Source organism: Castor canadensis, chromosome 11 (genome assembly GCF_047511655.1).
Source record: "Castor canadensis chromosome 11, mCasCan1.hap1v2, whole genome shotgun sequence".
Classification (NCBI taxonomy): domain Eukaryota; kingdom Metazoa; phylum Chordata; class Mammalia; order Rodentia; family Castoridae; genus Castor; species Castor canadensis.
In genome coordinates, this window is record NC_133396.1 from 95,144,825 (window position 1) to 95,162,535 (window position 17,711).

General features: G+C 36.5%; 1 protein-coding gene across 1 annotated transcript; it reads right to left on the minus strand.

The window, feature by feature from the left end:
- Nucleotides 1–261: 261 nt before the first annotated feature.
- LOC109700418 (flavin-containing monooxygenase 5-like) lies at nt 262–16,801 on the minus strand. The gene is made up of 8 exons (XM_020185591.2): nt 16,667–16,801; nt 14,654–14,842; nt 14,042–14,204; nt 12,517–12,659; nt 11,060–11,259; nt 9,590–9,939; nt 3,575–3,647; nt 262–598 (listed from the first exon to the last, which is right to left on the minus strand). Exons 1-8 carry the CDS (start codon nt 16,799–16,801, stop codon nt 262–264), a joined length of 1,590 nt encoding a protein of 529 aa, XP_020041180.2.
- Nucleotides 16,802–17,711: the final 910 nt, after the last annotated feature.

The following is a 17,711-nucleotide window of genomic DNA, read 5'->3' on the forward strand; positions in this document are numbered from 1 at the left end:
ACTTGTAAGACATTTCAAATTATTTCTCAAATAAAGAACACATTTTCAAGGCTCTCTTCCTATAAAGCACGTGAGAAAAGCACATTGGAGTAATTTTGTTTTCATTTAAATGTTGGCATGTGAGACAGTCCGGCTAATCAACAACTTTTCCCATATAATCAACTGGTATTGAGGTAAGCAATTCAAATAACAATGACTTGCTCTTCTCTAGTTGTATAAACCCGTCACTGTGAGCTCAATGGTTCATCATATGTATGATGACTAACATGGGAACAAAGAGAAAAATGATAGCACAGGTACTTTTGACCCAAAAGAGACTAGAGGAGGAAGACCCAGAGTGTTTGAGCAACGTGTTCTCAGGGGTTTGAAGATGCGGTCTCTCTGAGTGAGGATGGCTGTCCGGGCTCCGGCCCATTTCCCTGGCCCCTGCAGACGGTACTGATAAGGGGTGCAGGGACCAAAGAAAATCTCCTTGGCCAGCTTTGTATCCCAGAGGAGGAGAGAGAAGAGGTTGGGTTTGACTCCTAAATCGGAAGCAGTTTCATCCATGTAGTCAATATACTGCACTCGATGTATATCTCTTGGACTATTCACAAATCTAGAATCAGAAAGAAAATATTAGAAGCCCTATGTCAGATTTCAGTCCCTATCCCTCACTGAGTTTCCAATGGGCTTCATTTTCTACTTGTTTGTTGAGTTCATTGTCCTCACTTAAAAATCGTCCTAATTTCATATACACATCTTAACTTCTTCAGAATACAGCAGTCTCTAAGCACAAGACATATATCACCAATATAGTTAAATTTCCCAAAGTACTCAGTGGAGAGACATGTATAGAAATTATTTAATTAATTAGTGGATGAAGTCTTGGATTCTTGGATTCTTGGAGAGATATATATGTATATATATATATTCCAGTTCCAATATATAAATCTGATTCCAAGGAACACGAGTCATGAATTGAATAGAATAGAGTGTTAAACTACACTGCTCACTCATTATTTTCATGTATTAATTCTGCACATCAGTCATGCCCTTGAATACTACTAGACAGTCATAAATTGCTCCACAGATTTGGAAATTAAAAACCACTTGGCTAAATTTTTCTTGAGTAAAAGAGAAATAAAACTGAACTTACAGACTATAAAATATCAAAACTTTTCAAAATGTTTGGACGATACTAACTGTTATTAAAATGCACACCATAAAATTGAATGATTCACCTGGCTAAATGAAGAAGTTAGAAAGGAACACAAAGCAAGGGTAAGGAAAGCAGGACTAAGACATTAAGATAAAAAACCAAATTCACAACATCAGGAAAAAGGGGCACTGAAGAATCTTAAAGGTAGTTGTTTGAAATATAAAAAAAATTAGGCTAATTTCTTGAAGGTTAATAAAATTGGTTGAAACAACCATAAGGAAAGGGACTAAAGTAGAATGAAAAAAATTAGAGAAGATGAAACAATTTGGGTTATAGTACATATATACATGAAGATATCACAAGGAAACTCCCTGTGTAGCTACCTTTACCTCAAACAAGCAAAAATATCATGTTTTCTTTTTTCTCTTTCTCTTTTTTCTTCTATGAAAATGGAGAACAGGAGGGTGGAACAGGTCCTGCGGAGTGGGGGAGGGAGGGTTCGTCATCAGTGGGAGAGGGGAGGTGGCTAGGAAAGGGGTTAGGAGGGTGAATAAGGTGCAAATAATTTGTACACATGTATGTAAATGCAGAAATGATACTGTTGAAACTACTCCAGGAATCGGATGGGGGGGGAGATAAAGGAGAGGGATAGAGAGGGTGAATTCAAGTATGATATAGTTGATACAGTGTAAGAACCTTTGTAAATGCCACAGTATACCACCGCCCAGCAGAACAATAAAGGAAAAAATTTTAAAAAAATGGAGAAAACATAGATATTTCACAAATAAAATACACCAGCAAGGGATTTTATATAAAGATATGGGAGAGCTTAAAATAAGAACATAGTGTGCATAACTACATGCTGAAATGTATAAAATTAGAAGAAAATAATTCGATACAAGAATAGAGGACTACAACTAGATCAGTGATGGAGACAATGAAAACTGTGGTCTAAGAGATATTTCTAAACTAAATGTTGGGCTATAATATTTATATCAATTATTTATTTTAAAATTTCAAATACCAAGACATTTTTTACCCTGCCTAAGACTCTGTAAGTTGTCTTTGAGGCAGAGTGGGTGGTAAGGGAGGGGGTGGGACAGGGGGGAGAAATGACCCAAGCCTTGTATGCACATATGAATAAAAAAAAAGTTGTCTTTGAGTACATAAAAACACTAAACATTTTCTACTCTTTTTGTAAGATTAGTCTAAACTTAATAACAGAAAACAATAATAACAGAAAGAAGGCGAAGAATAGGAAAAGTCACAGACCTATTCCAGCTATGGATATACTGTAGTTGCAAAACCTGTAAGTCCAATTTTATGAAATAAAATCTTACAACAGCTTAAAAATAATCATATGCAATAACAAAGTAAGTAGTATTTATATTTGGAATTAAGAAATATTTAGTATTAGGAAATGCATTACTGTAATTCATGGCATTAGTATGTCAATAGTAGAAATCGTGTCATTTTAGAAATATGAGCAAACAGCATTTGATGAATTCAACATCCATTTCTTTGCAAAAGGTGGGAATGGAAGGACACTGTCTCAGCCTCAGTGGACAATACTGTATTTAAAGGTGAAACGTCGGGGTGGGGGGAATCATCAAAATCAGAGCTAAAACCTGTACTCTCTATTAGAGAGCTCAGAGATCATCCTGTCAGTTATGCCTAAAGTAGTAACACCAGAAAAAACAGAATTGTAGGCAAGAGTCAAAATTATATTATTTTTGTTGTTTACATAGAAGATCTGAGATAAATAAATATATCTAATAACTCATAAAAGTAAAGTAAGGGCTGATTACAAAATAAATGTACATAAACTCTAATTTTTCTTATGAGCAGAAATAATCAGGTAGAAAATAGAAAGGGAAATCCATTTATTTTACCAATAAAAATAAACCAAGAATAAACTTTAAAGACATAAGATCATGGAAATCACAGTTTCACAGTCTACATTGTTGGTATAATTATGAAATTTTACCATTTCTTCTAATGTTCTCTTTAGAATGCTCTTGAATATAAACTTATTACAAATTGCACAGACTAAATGTTTAAACACAAACTGAAATAAATGTGCATCTTTTTAAGCCATTCTTTATTTGATTTTAGATTTGATTCTTAAGTAATTTTTGTGACCTCAGTTCTTACAATAAAAGAATGACTCTTTCCTGTGATTTTTAATGGTCCTCACTGCATTCTGCTCATTGCACAGATATGACATCTGTGGCTGTTCAACAAGTAAGGATTATGTTCTACAGTCAGGCATTTTTATGTATGTACCCCATGAACATTGTTCACATGACGTACGTCATTGAACCAAAATTATCTTATCAGATCTTATTTATCTGCAAACTGTATAAAGAGAAAAATCAGATAGCCCCTTCCATACAGGTTTTGTTTACTTTTACCAACAATTAGCTTTCTTACTCTTTTGCCATTTTCCTTCTCCTCCTGTTGATGTTAGCCATCATGTCATTCTCTGAGGGTAACTTTTCTAGTCCTGAGAAAAAGAGAAATTTGTGTACTATCAGGAGAGCTGGGGGAGATAATCAAGCAAAAAGAATGGCTTTGAAAAACAATGGTGATAGTAATCAGGTCTCTGTGGCCCTTTATAATCAAAGTTCTTTATAAAAAAATTCCAAGGAAGATAATTTCCTTTCCATCATTGTCAGGAGGTGAGTCAGCTTTCCTTTAAGAAAAACTGGTTTTGAGTTTCTTGGGTACTAAGAATTCCCTTTCACTCTGTTTTGATCAACATATAATATTTGCACATATTTATGAGGTATAGTGTGAGGTTTTGATTTATGTATATTTGAGATAATAATCAACTCAGGGTAATTGATACAGCATCACCTTAAATTTTTATCATTTCTTTATAGTGAGCACATTCAAGAGCACCTCTTTTAACTGTTTTGAGATATACAGTGAGTTACTGTTAACTAAACTATATTCATCCCATCTTGCCATAGAACACCAGAACTTCCTCCTCTTATCTGTGACATTTTACCCATTGACCAACCTGTCCCAATCTCTCACTTATGATAGCATCCATCTGATGTTTGTCTTTCTGGGTCTGACTTATTTCTTTCACTTAATATGACATCCTCTGACTCCATCCATGTTGCCAAAATGAAAGAATTTCATGCTTTTCTATAGCCAAGTATCTAATTATGTAAATATATCTTTTTCCATATATCCATTAATGGGTATTTAGGTTGATTCCATACCCTGTGTATTGTAAGTAGTCCCGAAATAAACATGGGCATGCAAGTTTCTCTTTGTCATGTTGATTTAATTTCCTTTGGAAAAGTACTGAGTAGTGGGGTTGCTGAATCTTTTTTAATTTTCCAGAGGTCCTCAAACTCTGTGTGATCTGCCTCAAAATCACCGTCTTATCTGAATAGACCCTGGTCTTGAGTTCACATCTTAAAAATAATTCTCAGTCCTCAGAATAATTGAAAAAAATCTCACTGTGTTTTCATGAAGTATGCAATATTGGTAAATTCTCCAAGATAGGAATAACTGAGTTGGTAAGAAGAATAACAAGTAATTTTTAAAAAGTAGTTTATGCATAGAGAAGACATTTCAAGATGCAGGCATAGACAATGTCTTTTTGAACAGGACTTCAGTAGCTCAGGAAATAATAGCAAGAATTGAGAAGTGGGATTGCATCAAATTAAAAATCTCTGCAAAGCAAAGGAAACAATTACCAAAGTGAAGAGACAGCCTACAGAATAAGAGAAAATATTTACCAGTTATCCATTTGACAAAAGATTAATATCCAGAATAGATAAATAACTCAAAAAATTAAACACCAAAAGAACAAATAATGCAATCAACAAATGGGCATGTCTCAAAAGTAGATACACAATGGCTAATGAATATATGAAAAAATGTTCAACATTTTACCCATTAAGAAAATGCAAATCAAACCTAACTGAGATTCCATCAGACCCTAGTCAGAATGACTATCATCAAGCAAATAAACAACAACAAATGCTGACAAGGATGCAGGAAAAAAGAACCTTTATACATTGTTGTGGGAACTTCATTTAGTGCAGCAACTGTAGAAATCAGTATGGTGGTTCCTCAAAAAACTAAAAATAACACTACTATATGATCCTGATAACACCACTCTTGAGAATATAACTCAGGGAATCAAAGTCAGCATATCATAGAGACACCTGCATACCCATGTTTTTTGTGGCACTATTCACATAGCCAAATAATGGAATCAGCCTATGTGCCCATCAACAGATGAATGGATAAGGAAAGTGAGATATGTATACACAACCACAAAGAACAAAATTAGGTCATTTGTATGAATATGGGCAGAACTAAAGATCATCATGTTGAGCTAAACTAGCCAGACTCAGTAAGACAAATGTCACATACATTTTCTCTTATGTATGGAAACTAGATTTGAAAAAAAGGGCATGAAAATAGAAGGAGGACAATTTGGGAAGAAGGGAACCAGTGGGAGGAAGGATGAAGAGAGAGTAATGGAGGGGTGAATATGACTGAAGTACATTATATACATGTATGAAAATGTCATGATGAAGCCTATAAAAACATATCAAAAAAAGGTGTTTGTGTGTGTGCATGTGTAGATCAGGGGAGAGAATACAAGAAAATGAAGGCAAGAGTTGAGAAAACACAATAAAATCAGTGCAATCTGTTTGTATTCAGTGGTCCCATTGACATAATTATTCCCATCACTGTCTCCTCAGTATAACAGGAACAACACGGGAAAGGTTGTTGCTGAGGCATTAAAGTAGAAGAGCAGAAACAAATTACTCAGGCCCGAGGTGACCAGTGACATGCACTTAGAGATACCTCTTCTACCTAAGGGACTGGCTCTCCTGCTTTTCTTGTGTTCCTTTAAAGGAAACTTTGAAGCATTTGTCTGTGAACTTAAAGGGACCCACTTCTTATTATCAATTATACACTTCTAGTTCCCATGAACTCTCTTTTTATCTGACTGTGCAACCTGGAGACAAAGGACTCCTTCTTCTCTCATTGCACCGTCCCTGTCCATGAGCTGTAAATAAATCTTTGAACTTATTTTCTATTGTGGCAGTTTATTTAATTTTTACCTTCAATCAGAAAAACAAGGGGCTGTCCCAGGTCATGCTGTCCTCAGGGCACTAGAGACTAAACAAAATTAGGCTCACAGTACTAGAGAGATGGCAAACTGGCCTAATCTGGATACCAGACAGGTAAGAGTTGTGAGAGTGTCCGCCATTATAAACTAGTTCCCCAGTGAGGGACATTCACTTCACTGGATGGACTGCTGAGTGGGTCATCTCCCAGGTGAAATAAGTATCTTGTGAAAGACAGACTGTAAACATGTGTGCTCAGCAACCCTTTTTCCATTAGTTGCAGGGTTATTAGCTGGTCTAATACTGAATTCCATTTTAGCTGAGGACTGGTTTTTTTTGGGGGGGTCTGGGAATTGAACTGAGGTCCTTGCACATGTTAGGCATGCACTCTACTATTGAGCTACATCCCCAGACCTAAGGGCTTTTAAAACCTTCAGGTGCTCTAGCAATAAAGGAAATGCAAATTAAAACCACACTAAGATTCCACCTCACCCCTGTTAGAATAGCCATCATCAGCAATACCACCACCACCAGGTGTTGGCGAGGATGCGGGGAAAAAGGAACCCTCTTACACTGTTGGTGGGAATGTAAACTAGTACAACCACTCTGGAAAAAAATTTGGAGGCTACTTAAAATACTAAACATTGATCTACCATTTGATCCAGCAATACCACTCTTGGGGATATACCCAAAAGACTGTGACACAGGTTACTCAAGAGGCACCTGCACACCCATGTTTATTGTGGCACTATTCACAATAGCCAAGTTATAGAAACAGCCAAGATGCCCCACCACTGATGAATGGATTAAGAAAATGTGGTATCTATACACAATGGAATTTTATGCAGCCATGAAGAAGAACGAAATGTTATCATTCGCTGGTAAATGGATGGAATTGGAGAACATCATTCTGAGTGAGGTTAGCCTGGTCCAAAAGACCAAAAGTCATATGTTCTCCCTTATATGCGGACATTGGATCAAGGGCAAACACAACAATGGGATTGGACTTTGAGCACATGATAAAAGCGAGAGCACACAAGGGAGGGGTGAGGATAGGTAAGACACCTAAAAAATTAGCTAGCATTTGTTGCCCTTAACGCAGAGAAACTAAAGCAGATACCTTAAAAGCAACTGAGGCCAATAGGAGAAGTGGACCAGGAGCTAGAGAAAAGGTTAGATCAAAAAGAATTAACCTAGAAGGTAACACACTTGCACAGGAAATTAATGTGAGTCAACTTCCTGTATAGCTATCCTTATCTCAACTAGCAAAAACACTTGTTCCTTCCTATTATTGCTTATACTCTCTCTTCAACAAAATTAGAGATAAGGGCAAAATAGTTTCTGCTGGGTATTGAGGGGGTGGGGAAGAGAGGGAGGGGGTGGAGTGGATGGTAAGGGAGGGGGTGGGGGCAGGGAGGAGAAATGACCCAAGCGTTGTATGCACATATGAATAATAAAACAATTAAAAAAAACCCTTCAGGTGCCACATAGGCATAAAAGCACGATCTATTTATGAATAATATGAAATGTCATATAAAGCATAATTTAGAAGGTGAGTATTCAAAACATGAAAGGAACAGACATGCACCATAGGAAAGCCACCCAACATGTTAATATATATGTGTATGTATATATGCATCTATCTATCTATCTATCTGTATATCTTGAAAAGTAGCAATTATCTTTCTCCATATATACCCAACAGAAATGTGTACATATGTTCAACAAAAGACATGTTAGATTGTTCATGACATTATTGTTTTTAATAGTTCTAAATTACCATCAATATACAACAGGGAAGTTGTGGACATATCCATATCAATTTATTCAATGGATTTTGCTGGCAAAAATAAATAACTACAAAATATGAATGAATCTCACAAGTGTTATGATGAGAAGAAGAAGTCAAATAAAATGGAGTGCATATTTTATGATTCTATTTATTTATTTATTTAGGTGGAGGGGACAGACTAGCCTTAAACCTGCTATGTAGCCCAAGCTGGCCTCGAATTTATGCTCCTCTTGCTTCTGCCTCCCAAATATTGGGATTCATAGATGTGTACCCCCACACCCACCACACACCATGCACTTTCATTTATATAAAGAAAAATACATGAGATTGATTGTTGCTATTAGAAATAGGCCTAGTAGTTACCCTTGGTACTGGGAACCATGTGGAAAGGAGTGAAAGGAAAGCTTTCTGAGTACTGGGTATGTTCCCCTTTAAAAAATAAGTGATGAGAGTGGAGGGTGTTTGATTTGTGAAAATTAAGTAATCTGCACACTCATGATATATGCAGTTTTTATGTACATATATTTAAAAAGGCAATTAGATACAAGTACATAACTGAAATTAGAAGGTGTGGAAAGTGATTTTTCAATTACTTTCTCATATAGTCACCTCCATGCCATCCATTTGTCATCTTCCAGCATTCTATTGGTGTCATTTTTTGGTGCTTGTATTTCTAGTGGTGGATTCATGGTCATCGAAGAAAATATGCACCTGTCAGGAGAAGGAGAATCAAGATATATAAAAGGAAACCAGCATACCAAAATAGAGGTGTGTTGAGGAGATTTTAAAATGAGAATCAAATGAGTTATCAGAAGGGACTTCATTCAGTGAGGAGTTACATGACTTTGGAAAATGAGTGATGTAAGATAAACAGCTTAAACTACCTGGATACATATCCAAGTCTCAATACGTGTAAAGCAGTGCACTTTATAATATCCTGACTCACTTAATTGATAATTTTATGTCTTAGAGTGTAGAGGTCTTAGCGGTAGCATCCACTACTTTGTGTCAAATCCTGACTCATCGGGAAGAAGTGTCCTTAGAAGACTGAATCCTGGTTTAATACTGATTTCTTTCTGCTATAATACTGTTTTCCTCACAAGCATCAATTTGGGCAAGGACTTGGGAAATGAGTCAGGAATATGAGCTGCGTATTTGGAGTTGGGGAGGAAATAAAGTAACTTCATTACCTTTCTGAAATACATTCATAGGTGGTTTTTCCCTTGTTTGTTTTCCTACTGTGACCAATTTCTGTTTCTATAAAGCCCTACCCCAAGTTAGCTTTCTGCTGGAAAGAATCCAAAACTCAAATATAACCTGATTATAATTTCATGGTTTTTAATGTTTATTCCTTGGATGCTTTCACCTAAGTAGGATTCTCTTAGAAAATAAAAGTCAAAATTCTTGACAGTCCCAAAGTAATCAATTTCTAAAGTGAAATTTCAGGTGCCTTGAATAAACAGAGGGAAGATAAATAAAACACAAGACCTCTGAGTGTTCTTATCATATGAAGGTATAATTAGGAACCTGTAGAAGACCAGTAAATACCTGCAAACACACGTACCACCCATCGGCTTTGGAGTTCTGATATGGGGATTGTGGCTCCCACTGGCTGGAGGATGCCAATGAAAGCCAGTGTTGGCTTCTCCAGCTGAGGAGGGAAGACAAACTTAAACATGGAGTGCCGGCTGTCCAGGATTGCTAAGTCATCCTCCAGGAAAGGGAAAGAGAAGGTGTAGCCTGTGGCAAAGACAGAAGCATCAATGCTCTCTTCAGTTCCATCCTCAAGAATGGCTGATGTCTCGGTGAACTCCTTCACATTTGGTTTCATCAGCACTTTTCCAATAATTATGCGATTTGGCAGGTCATCACTGACTGTAGACTGATGGCTGAGAAATCTGAGTGATAGGGAGTGTAATATCAAGAAGTTTGAGTTTTCTTCATAAGGAAATTGTTGTAGGTAAGGAGATCACCACAGTATTTCAATAATTTATATACACTTTATTGGCATCCCTAGAAAGTTGATATAGTATACTGGTTAAGAAATTGATTCAGAGTCAGAATTGGGCTTCAATACTTTGCTAGGAGTCACACATCCTCCAAAAGTAAAATTAGTTATGACACTACATAGTTCTTTTCTTGCAGGTTCTTCTGAAAACTAATTTTCTGTTTTCACTACTCCAACAATAGTTTAAGACTTTATTATCTCTTATCTAGTTTTTTTTAAATACAGGAAGTTGTGTAGGGTGAGAAGTGGAGAAGACTAAGAATGGATACCAGGATAATACCAAATTTTAGGTATCAGTTGGGGGAAAAGGAACAGGGAAGAAGTAGAAGAAGAGTGTCCACAGAGATGAAAGAACTAGAGAAGGGATATGGGAAAAGATTGGATGAGGTCAGATAACTGCTGTAGTGCTTTGAGAGTAAACAGAAGGGATTGCAATTAGGGTATGGGTCCTGGAGTAATGTCCAGAAACACTGAAGTTCTGGGCAGTAAGCTGTAGTATTATGCCAATGGGTTTGGATGGTGCAAGTGTAGAGCTGGTCAGTAGAGTTGAGGAGGTCAAATATGGGCTTCACTGCATGAGTATGTGGTTAGTTATCATACATATAGGTAATACAATTATCCTGGTTGACGGTAGGTTTGAAGGTATCTGTGGAATAATAGTTTTGAATTTACCGAGTGAACAGAAAGTGGTTGACAGGTGATAGCAAAAAGAGTAAGTAGATAGTATGAAGAGGTGGCTTAGTGAGATGGTATGAATCTCAAATAAGATGAAGTATTTAAATTTATCTCTGCTTCCCTGCTCCAAACTCCATACAACTTTTTCTTATACCTAGTGGAGTGGCTAAGAATTCTCAGAAGAAAACAATTTGGATATTCCCAATCAAGATAAATTCTACCAAGAGTTAGAATGTCACCCTTTAGTTCTTTTTCTATACATATATCTTACACATTTTGCTGACAAGTCTAGTAGTTACAAAATATTTTTCCCTCCTCCTAAATGTTAGACTTACCTGTGTGTAGCCTGGAGCCCATAATTGGCATGGTTGAACCTTGCATTTAATTTATCCTCTGCCCATCTGTTGATCAGGAATGTGGGATAGAATTTTTGGATTATTCTATTATAACGGGTAAAGAGTGTGATGTCCATGGGATTTCCATTATTCCAAACCCGGTTCCATACCCATGCACCTCGTCTTGTACTGAGGAAAACCTACAAGAGAGAAATAGCTGCCCAGTAAAATTTTTATTTCTTATCACACTGATGTCATATCCTGGGAGTATTTTTTTAAATTCTCAAACAAGTAGCATCAATTCACCCACCCTCTGTCCTTCCGTCTTACCGCTAAACACAGTTCCTGTTACTTAAAGTCTTTTCAATCTTACTGTTTCTCATGGACCTAATTTCATTGTAAAGTTTCCTCTAGTTGTGCTGGAGGTCTGGAATCTCTTAGGTCTCAGAATGTGAAAAGATGTTAGTACAAATAGATTATTATGTTGGGACTTATAAGTTAATATCCATGATCCTTCTATGCTGTATCATTCTATAATTCATAATGATGGAGAAATATCTGAATACAAAGTCTGAGATAAAAAATAAAATGGGAATTTTCTATAAGTGGAAAATTCCATGTGAAAAGTAAAAAAAGCATGAAAAGTTGAGCATACATATTAAGAATTTTTCTTTGCTCTCCACTTTGAGTCATTTAATTGAGACTTTGAAAACAAGCTGTAGATTTTTAATGAAAATATAGTCACTAGTTCATGAGGTCATAATCACCATGAAGATCTGTGAGTCATATATCAGTGTATCTAGCTCCGAAATCCTGGCATGGGTAGAGAGCCCTCAAAATGGCTGACTGTATATCACTCATACAGAAAATATTAGGTATTGAAAATCTTGTGTCTCTTGCTGGAAATCCTGAATCAAAATATAAAACGAACTTTCAACTGTGGAAAGTGTTCCCTCTACACTATGAGTCGACAGCATTCAATGCAGACAGAAGATTAATTCTCTCTTCCTACTCTTTATTGTCTCACAGTCAGTGGGAGCCCAAAGAATTTCTGCTCTATTCCTAGCAACTTATTTACAAACTAGCAGTGCATTTTTATTCGTGCTTGTGTATATTGTTCTCTGCTTAGTTTATTTCTGATATGAATGCTTAGTGTTTTTTTTAAAGCTCATTTCAGGTTGAAATTTCCCATTTAAAGTATACCTAGTTAATTCTAAGCTACTTGGTTTCTTTCATGGTTCCAATGCATTATAATGGGGAAGGATACTATTCTTTTGGTTCTCTATATTTTTTCACTCCTCAAGAGTCATAGAAAAATGTGCCACTGCCTTGCTGAGCTAGAAGTCAAAATTGGGATACCACCTCTAAAACAACAGGAAAAGTCTAGACTCACATGGTCCATACTCAACAGGACTGAAGCTTCCTCCCAAGAACATAATCAGTATATAATGACAAACCTGTTCAGCAACACTACTGATCTCGCCAGCCACATCTGCTCCAGAATTCCCGATGCCAACCACAACCACTCTCTTCCCCACAAAATTGTCCGGATTCTTGTACTCCCAACTATGGAGATACTTGCCTCTGAACTTCGTGATCCCTGTGAGGAAGGGTAGAACCCACCAAATCACAAACAGAAGTAGGAAAGGTTGTTTGGCAAAATTATTCTAAACTTGAAGTGTAAATCCCCTTCTTTCTTTTTGGTCAGCTGTTGCTAATACTACAGAATGAGATCATTCAAGGAACAAAATATTCAATGGTAATGACACTATGGCTAAGACCCAAATCAAAGCTTAGTAATGCTAGTTTGTAAATATACAATTTTAATTTTGCTCAATATGATCACTCATGTCATTGTAGGTGGTTATTGTCTTTCTCTTTTTCTCTAGTAACATATGAGAAATTATTCCTTGGTTTTTGTGACTCTGTAAATGCATATAAAAATAAGTATGAGCCTTAGCAATATGCAGCAGTGCTGTCCAAAGAAACTGAATGCAAACCATACATGCAACTGTAAAATTCATAGCAATCATATGCAAAATGTGTGAAATGTGATGTTCTTTTCAATGCTATTTTTTGCCCCAACATAACCTAAAACATTAATATGTAATCAGTATACAAACGTATTGATGTGATATCTTATATATTTTTACTGTGTCTTCAACATCATGTATGTGTTTTCCACTGAAGACATATCTCGATTTGTGTTAGCCGCATTTCTAGTGCTCAATAGTAACACATGGTAATTGACTATTGAATCATGCAAATCTTGAGTGTTAGAATTTTTAATGCATCTTGAAGAAATTTTTTATTACATTTCAGAAATATGATAAAATTTTGACACAAATCCTAAAATTATTTTGGCAAATTCTGTCAGTCAGTTTTGCAATGACTTCTAAAATATCTCCAGTTTTTTGTCTTCCTGTTGTAGTCCTTACTGCCATCATCATCTCTATAGTGAACTATTAAAAAACATCCTTACTGATGTTTCCTGCCTTAATCCTCCCCTCCTACCAATTAATCTTCCATACCACTGACCGGTATTTATAAAATAAAAATATGATCACATATCTGCTCTCCCAAACACATGTACACACACAAACACACACATTTGCACCACTGCAGTGGTTTTTCATTGACTCTTACAAACCTCTCCTTGCTCATCAACTGCTCCAGTCACATCAAGTGTGCTCCATCCTTGAGCTCCTCTGGCTATTTCATACTCTCTTGCTTTTCACATACTGCTTCCTCTATTTGGAAGGCTCATCCCTAGGCCTTGTTGGTCTGGGGAGCTCTTAAGTTTCCAGTTCCAGCACTACTTGTATTATTAGATCTTTCCTGACTATTCTGGAAAGCTACCACACCCTCTTTTAATCCCCATGGGGCCATATAATCACCCTGCCCAATCAATGCCCACAGTAGTGCAAACACCACCATTTCCAGAATCCAAAGATTTTCCTTACAGACTGATTAGCTAAATACCTGCAAAATCCTGTAAGGGCAAATACTTTTCAGTGTAATGGCCACTGCAGATCATGACTTCATCAAAGACATAGGTTTTCTGTTTCCCGTCAGTTTCTACCACAACATCCCATTGGCCAGAGGATGAAAAATCATGGCACTTCCTTACACTGCACACCTTTGTCTGGAAAACAAGGCGCAAAGGTAGGATTACTTGTAGAGAGTTGTTCTCAGGCTTCATTTTTTATGCTAAAATTCTGCATTTTGACAGAATACAGATTACTTCTTTATTCATAGCTTTTGCTTTTTTAGGACACTTACTAAAAGTATTACTTCCCAAGAATTAAGTTACTTTGGATGACAAGTTACATTAATTTTTACTTATAATACATATTTAATATAATTAATTGAAAACTAGATTTCAGAAACAAACCCTAAGACAACACTCTTACTCTAGAGTGAAAAAATATAATAGAAACAAATCTTCACTAGTTACGAGAATAAGGAAGATATGATATTTCTTTCAGAATTGTTGTGGGAAATGCAAATTGAAACTATGCCTCAACTTGCTTTGCCTGTGCAGACTTTGCCTTAATCAATCTATGGGTGATGAGCAGGGCTTTTACTCCTTACCAGGAACTGGATGTGTTTTATAAGCCCAAAGTGTGTGGCATATAATCTGAGATAATCCATCATTTTGGAATTGTGCATATAGTTGGGATAATTGTCAGGGGCAGGGTAGTCACTGAAGGCTGTCATCTCCTTGGAGGTGTTGCAGGTCAAAGATTTGTATATTCCAGGACTTCCACTTTCAGGTATTTCCTACAAGAAAGAAACCGACATATGGCTTCCAACTGACCTATGGCTTTCAGGAACATAAGAAAGGATGTGTTAGGGATGGACATATTTGTGGTGTTGGGTTTATGTTTCACTAAGAAACAGTATTTGATGGTCAGTTTCTATAATACTGCTAAATAGAATGGAAGCATGAGGTTCACTTCCTTCTGAAGTGACCTCTTACTAGAGTCTTGCTTGCTGTGATGGACCCAAAGCAATGTCAGTAATTATATCACAACAGGAAAAAGATCACAAATTCCAAAGATACAATACAATAAGTAAATCAAAACAAACTAACACAAAGGGTATCGGGAAGAGAAATTTCCAAAAGACATAACTAACCTCACAACCAAGGAATTTGGATTAAGAGAAGGCTCCAGAAAAAAACATTATGCATTTTGGGAGAAAAAATATCATGAAAATGTGAGCTATGTTAAAATATTAAAGGATAATAACTGACAAAAGTTACATAAATACTACAAATACCCAAGAGCATCATGGCTACATTTTTAAAGAATATGTTTTATATTTTGTAAGACACATTTTTTTTCTTTTATTATTCATATGTGCATACAAGGCTTGGGTCATTTCTCCCCCCTGCCCCCACCCCCTCCCTTACCACCCACTCCACCCCCTCCCTCTCTCCCCCACCCCCTCAATACCCAGCAGAAACTATTTTGCCCTTATTTCTAATTTTGTTGTAGAGAGAGTATAAGCAATAATAGGAAGGAACAAGGGTTTTTGCTGGTTGAGATAAGGATAGCTATACAGGGCATTGATTCACATTGATTTCCTGTGTGTGTGTGTTACCTTCTAGGTTAATTCTTTTTGATCTAACCTTTTCTCTAGTTCCTGGTCCCCTTTTCCTATTGGCCTCAGTTGCTTTTAAGGTATCTGCTTTAGTTTCTCTGCGTTAAGGGCAACAAATGCTAGTTAATTTTTTAGGTGTGTAAGATACATTTTTAAGACCACTCCCTTCCTTCTGTCCAATCTGGGAGAAAAATCCACTAGTTTAATTTATATATCATTACATTTGTGACCACACACAACTTTCCTGGTAGGGGCATTTTTTTCAGCAGGTAAGAAACAACACAAATGGATTGTCCTATGGTATGGAGGGGAATGCCAGGAGTTAAATTCAGGAGATCTTGGGACCTATTATCAAGTCTGCTAAAGACAGAATAACTACATAGCTTTTGAGTTTCAGCTTTCTCATGCAAAAATTGCAACTGATGTCCTAATTATTCCATGTGGGACTGTTAGGGAAAAGAAAGGTTGGTGGTTAATCTTGATGGCCAAACTGAGTGGATTGAGAATTGACCAGGAGATTACTAAATCATACCTATGATTGTGTGGGGGAGGGTGTTTCCAGAGAGGATTAACATAGGGGACTTGCCCTCAATATGGGTGGCAACATCCCTTAGGCTGGGGGCTGAATGGATTAATAGGGGAAAAGGAGAAAGCCCATTAGCACAGGTGTTTTCTTTTTCTGCTTCCTGGCCACTATGATGCAATCTGCCCTGTTCTATGACACACTTCCCTACCATGATGCATTGAAACCTCTGAAACCATGAGTCAAAATAAATCTTTCTCCCTTAAGTGATGACAAAGTTAACACAAAATGAAATTGATTCTGCAAGTACTTGAAAAGTTTCAAGTTTATCTGGATACAAGATATTACTACTTTGAAAAGAACACTTGATGAATAAATAATTTAAATGTCCTCAGTGTTGTATTTCCTATCACACAGAAAACATCTCTCTCATACACAGTTAGCGTCATAGTTTATGGGAGTAGTTATAAAATTACCTCATATCGCCACAGTCCTCCAATGTCATTGCTCTTTTCAAAACACACAGGCTCCAGTCCCTCCTCCAAGCAGCTCTTAATGGCACCCAATCCACTGACCCCAGCGCCAATCACTGCAATTTTTTTTGCACTCATGGTCTCTTGAATAAAGAAGAATTCTTTCAGTTTTGTTTTGAGAAACAAAGTTGGGGTTCATTGCAATGTCAGCATTCCCCTTCCCTTTAGCATTCTCATCACTTGTTTTGATAGAAGCTTGTTTGCTTTTATTTATTAGATCTTCTGTTATCTTAAGTTGGAACACACACACACACACACACACACACACACGTACAGTCAGTCTGCCATATCAGATGGGTGGGTCTGCTTTTTTCTGTATATACCCAATTAGATCTACTCATCAAGACTCAACCCTGTTAAATGACAGAAACCTCATTAATTATCACATTTTATCCCCTCTTTGAACTTTTATTAGCATTTATTAATTATATGATATAATCGTCTTCATTAGGACATAGTCACATGTTTATATAATGTATTTGTTCATACTTAATGCCTGTTGCCATCTCTTATCTCCCTTCCCTCTTCCACTTAATGCTCTTTTTCTTCTGGAACAGTCATCATTCTACTTTCATGTCTTTTTTTCTAGATTCCACATATGAGAGAAAACGTGATACTTGTCTTTCTGAATCTGGTTTACTTTACTTAGCAAGATGATTTTTAGTTCCATTCATTTTCCCATAAATGACATGATTTTTTCTTCCTACTGAATGATACTCAATTGTGTAATATACACAACATTCATTTATCCATTTATTCATTGAGAGGCACCTAGTCTGATTCCAAACCTTGACTTTTATGAATAGTGTTGACAAATTCAATGTTTTTCAATGTTCTTTTCTATACCCATAATTGCACCATGCAATCTAAAACTCCACTGTAGTTTTCTACTTTTCTGGCATTTTACATTATTTTAGATGTGGCCTATTTATTCCTTCTTCAACTAGATGGTAAAATCACTATTCTCTTTGAGTCCTCATCACAGTCC

Coding starts and splice junctions, on each gene's coding strand:
- LOC109700418 (XM_020185591.2), bottom strand. CDS start 16,801: ATGAGTGCAAAAAAAATTGCAGTGATTGGCGCTGGGGTCAGTGGATTG. Junction 11,260..12,516: donor TCAGTAGTGTTGCTGAACAG/GTTTGTCATTAT, acceptor TCTCTCTTGTAG/GTTTTCCTCAGTACAAGACG. Junction 9,940..11,059: donor GGGCTCCAGGCTACACACAG/GTAAGTCTAACA, acceptor CCTATCACTCAG/ATTTCTCAGCCATCAGTCTA.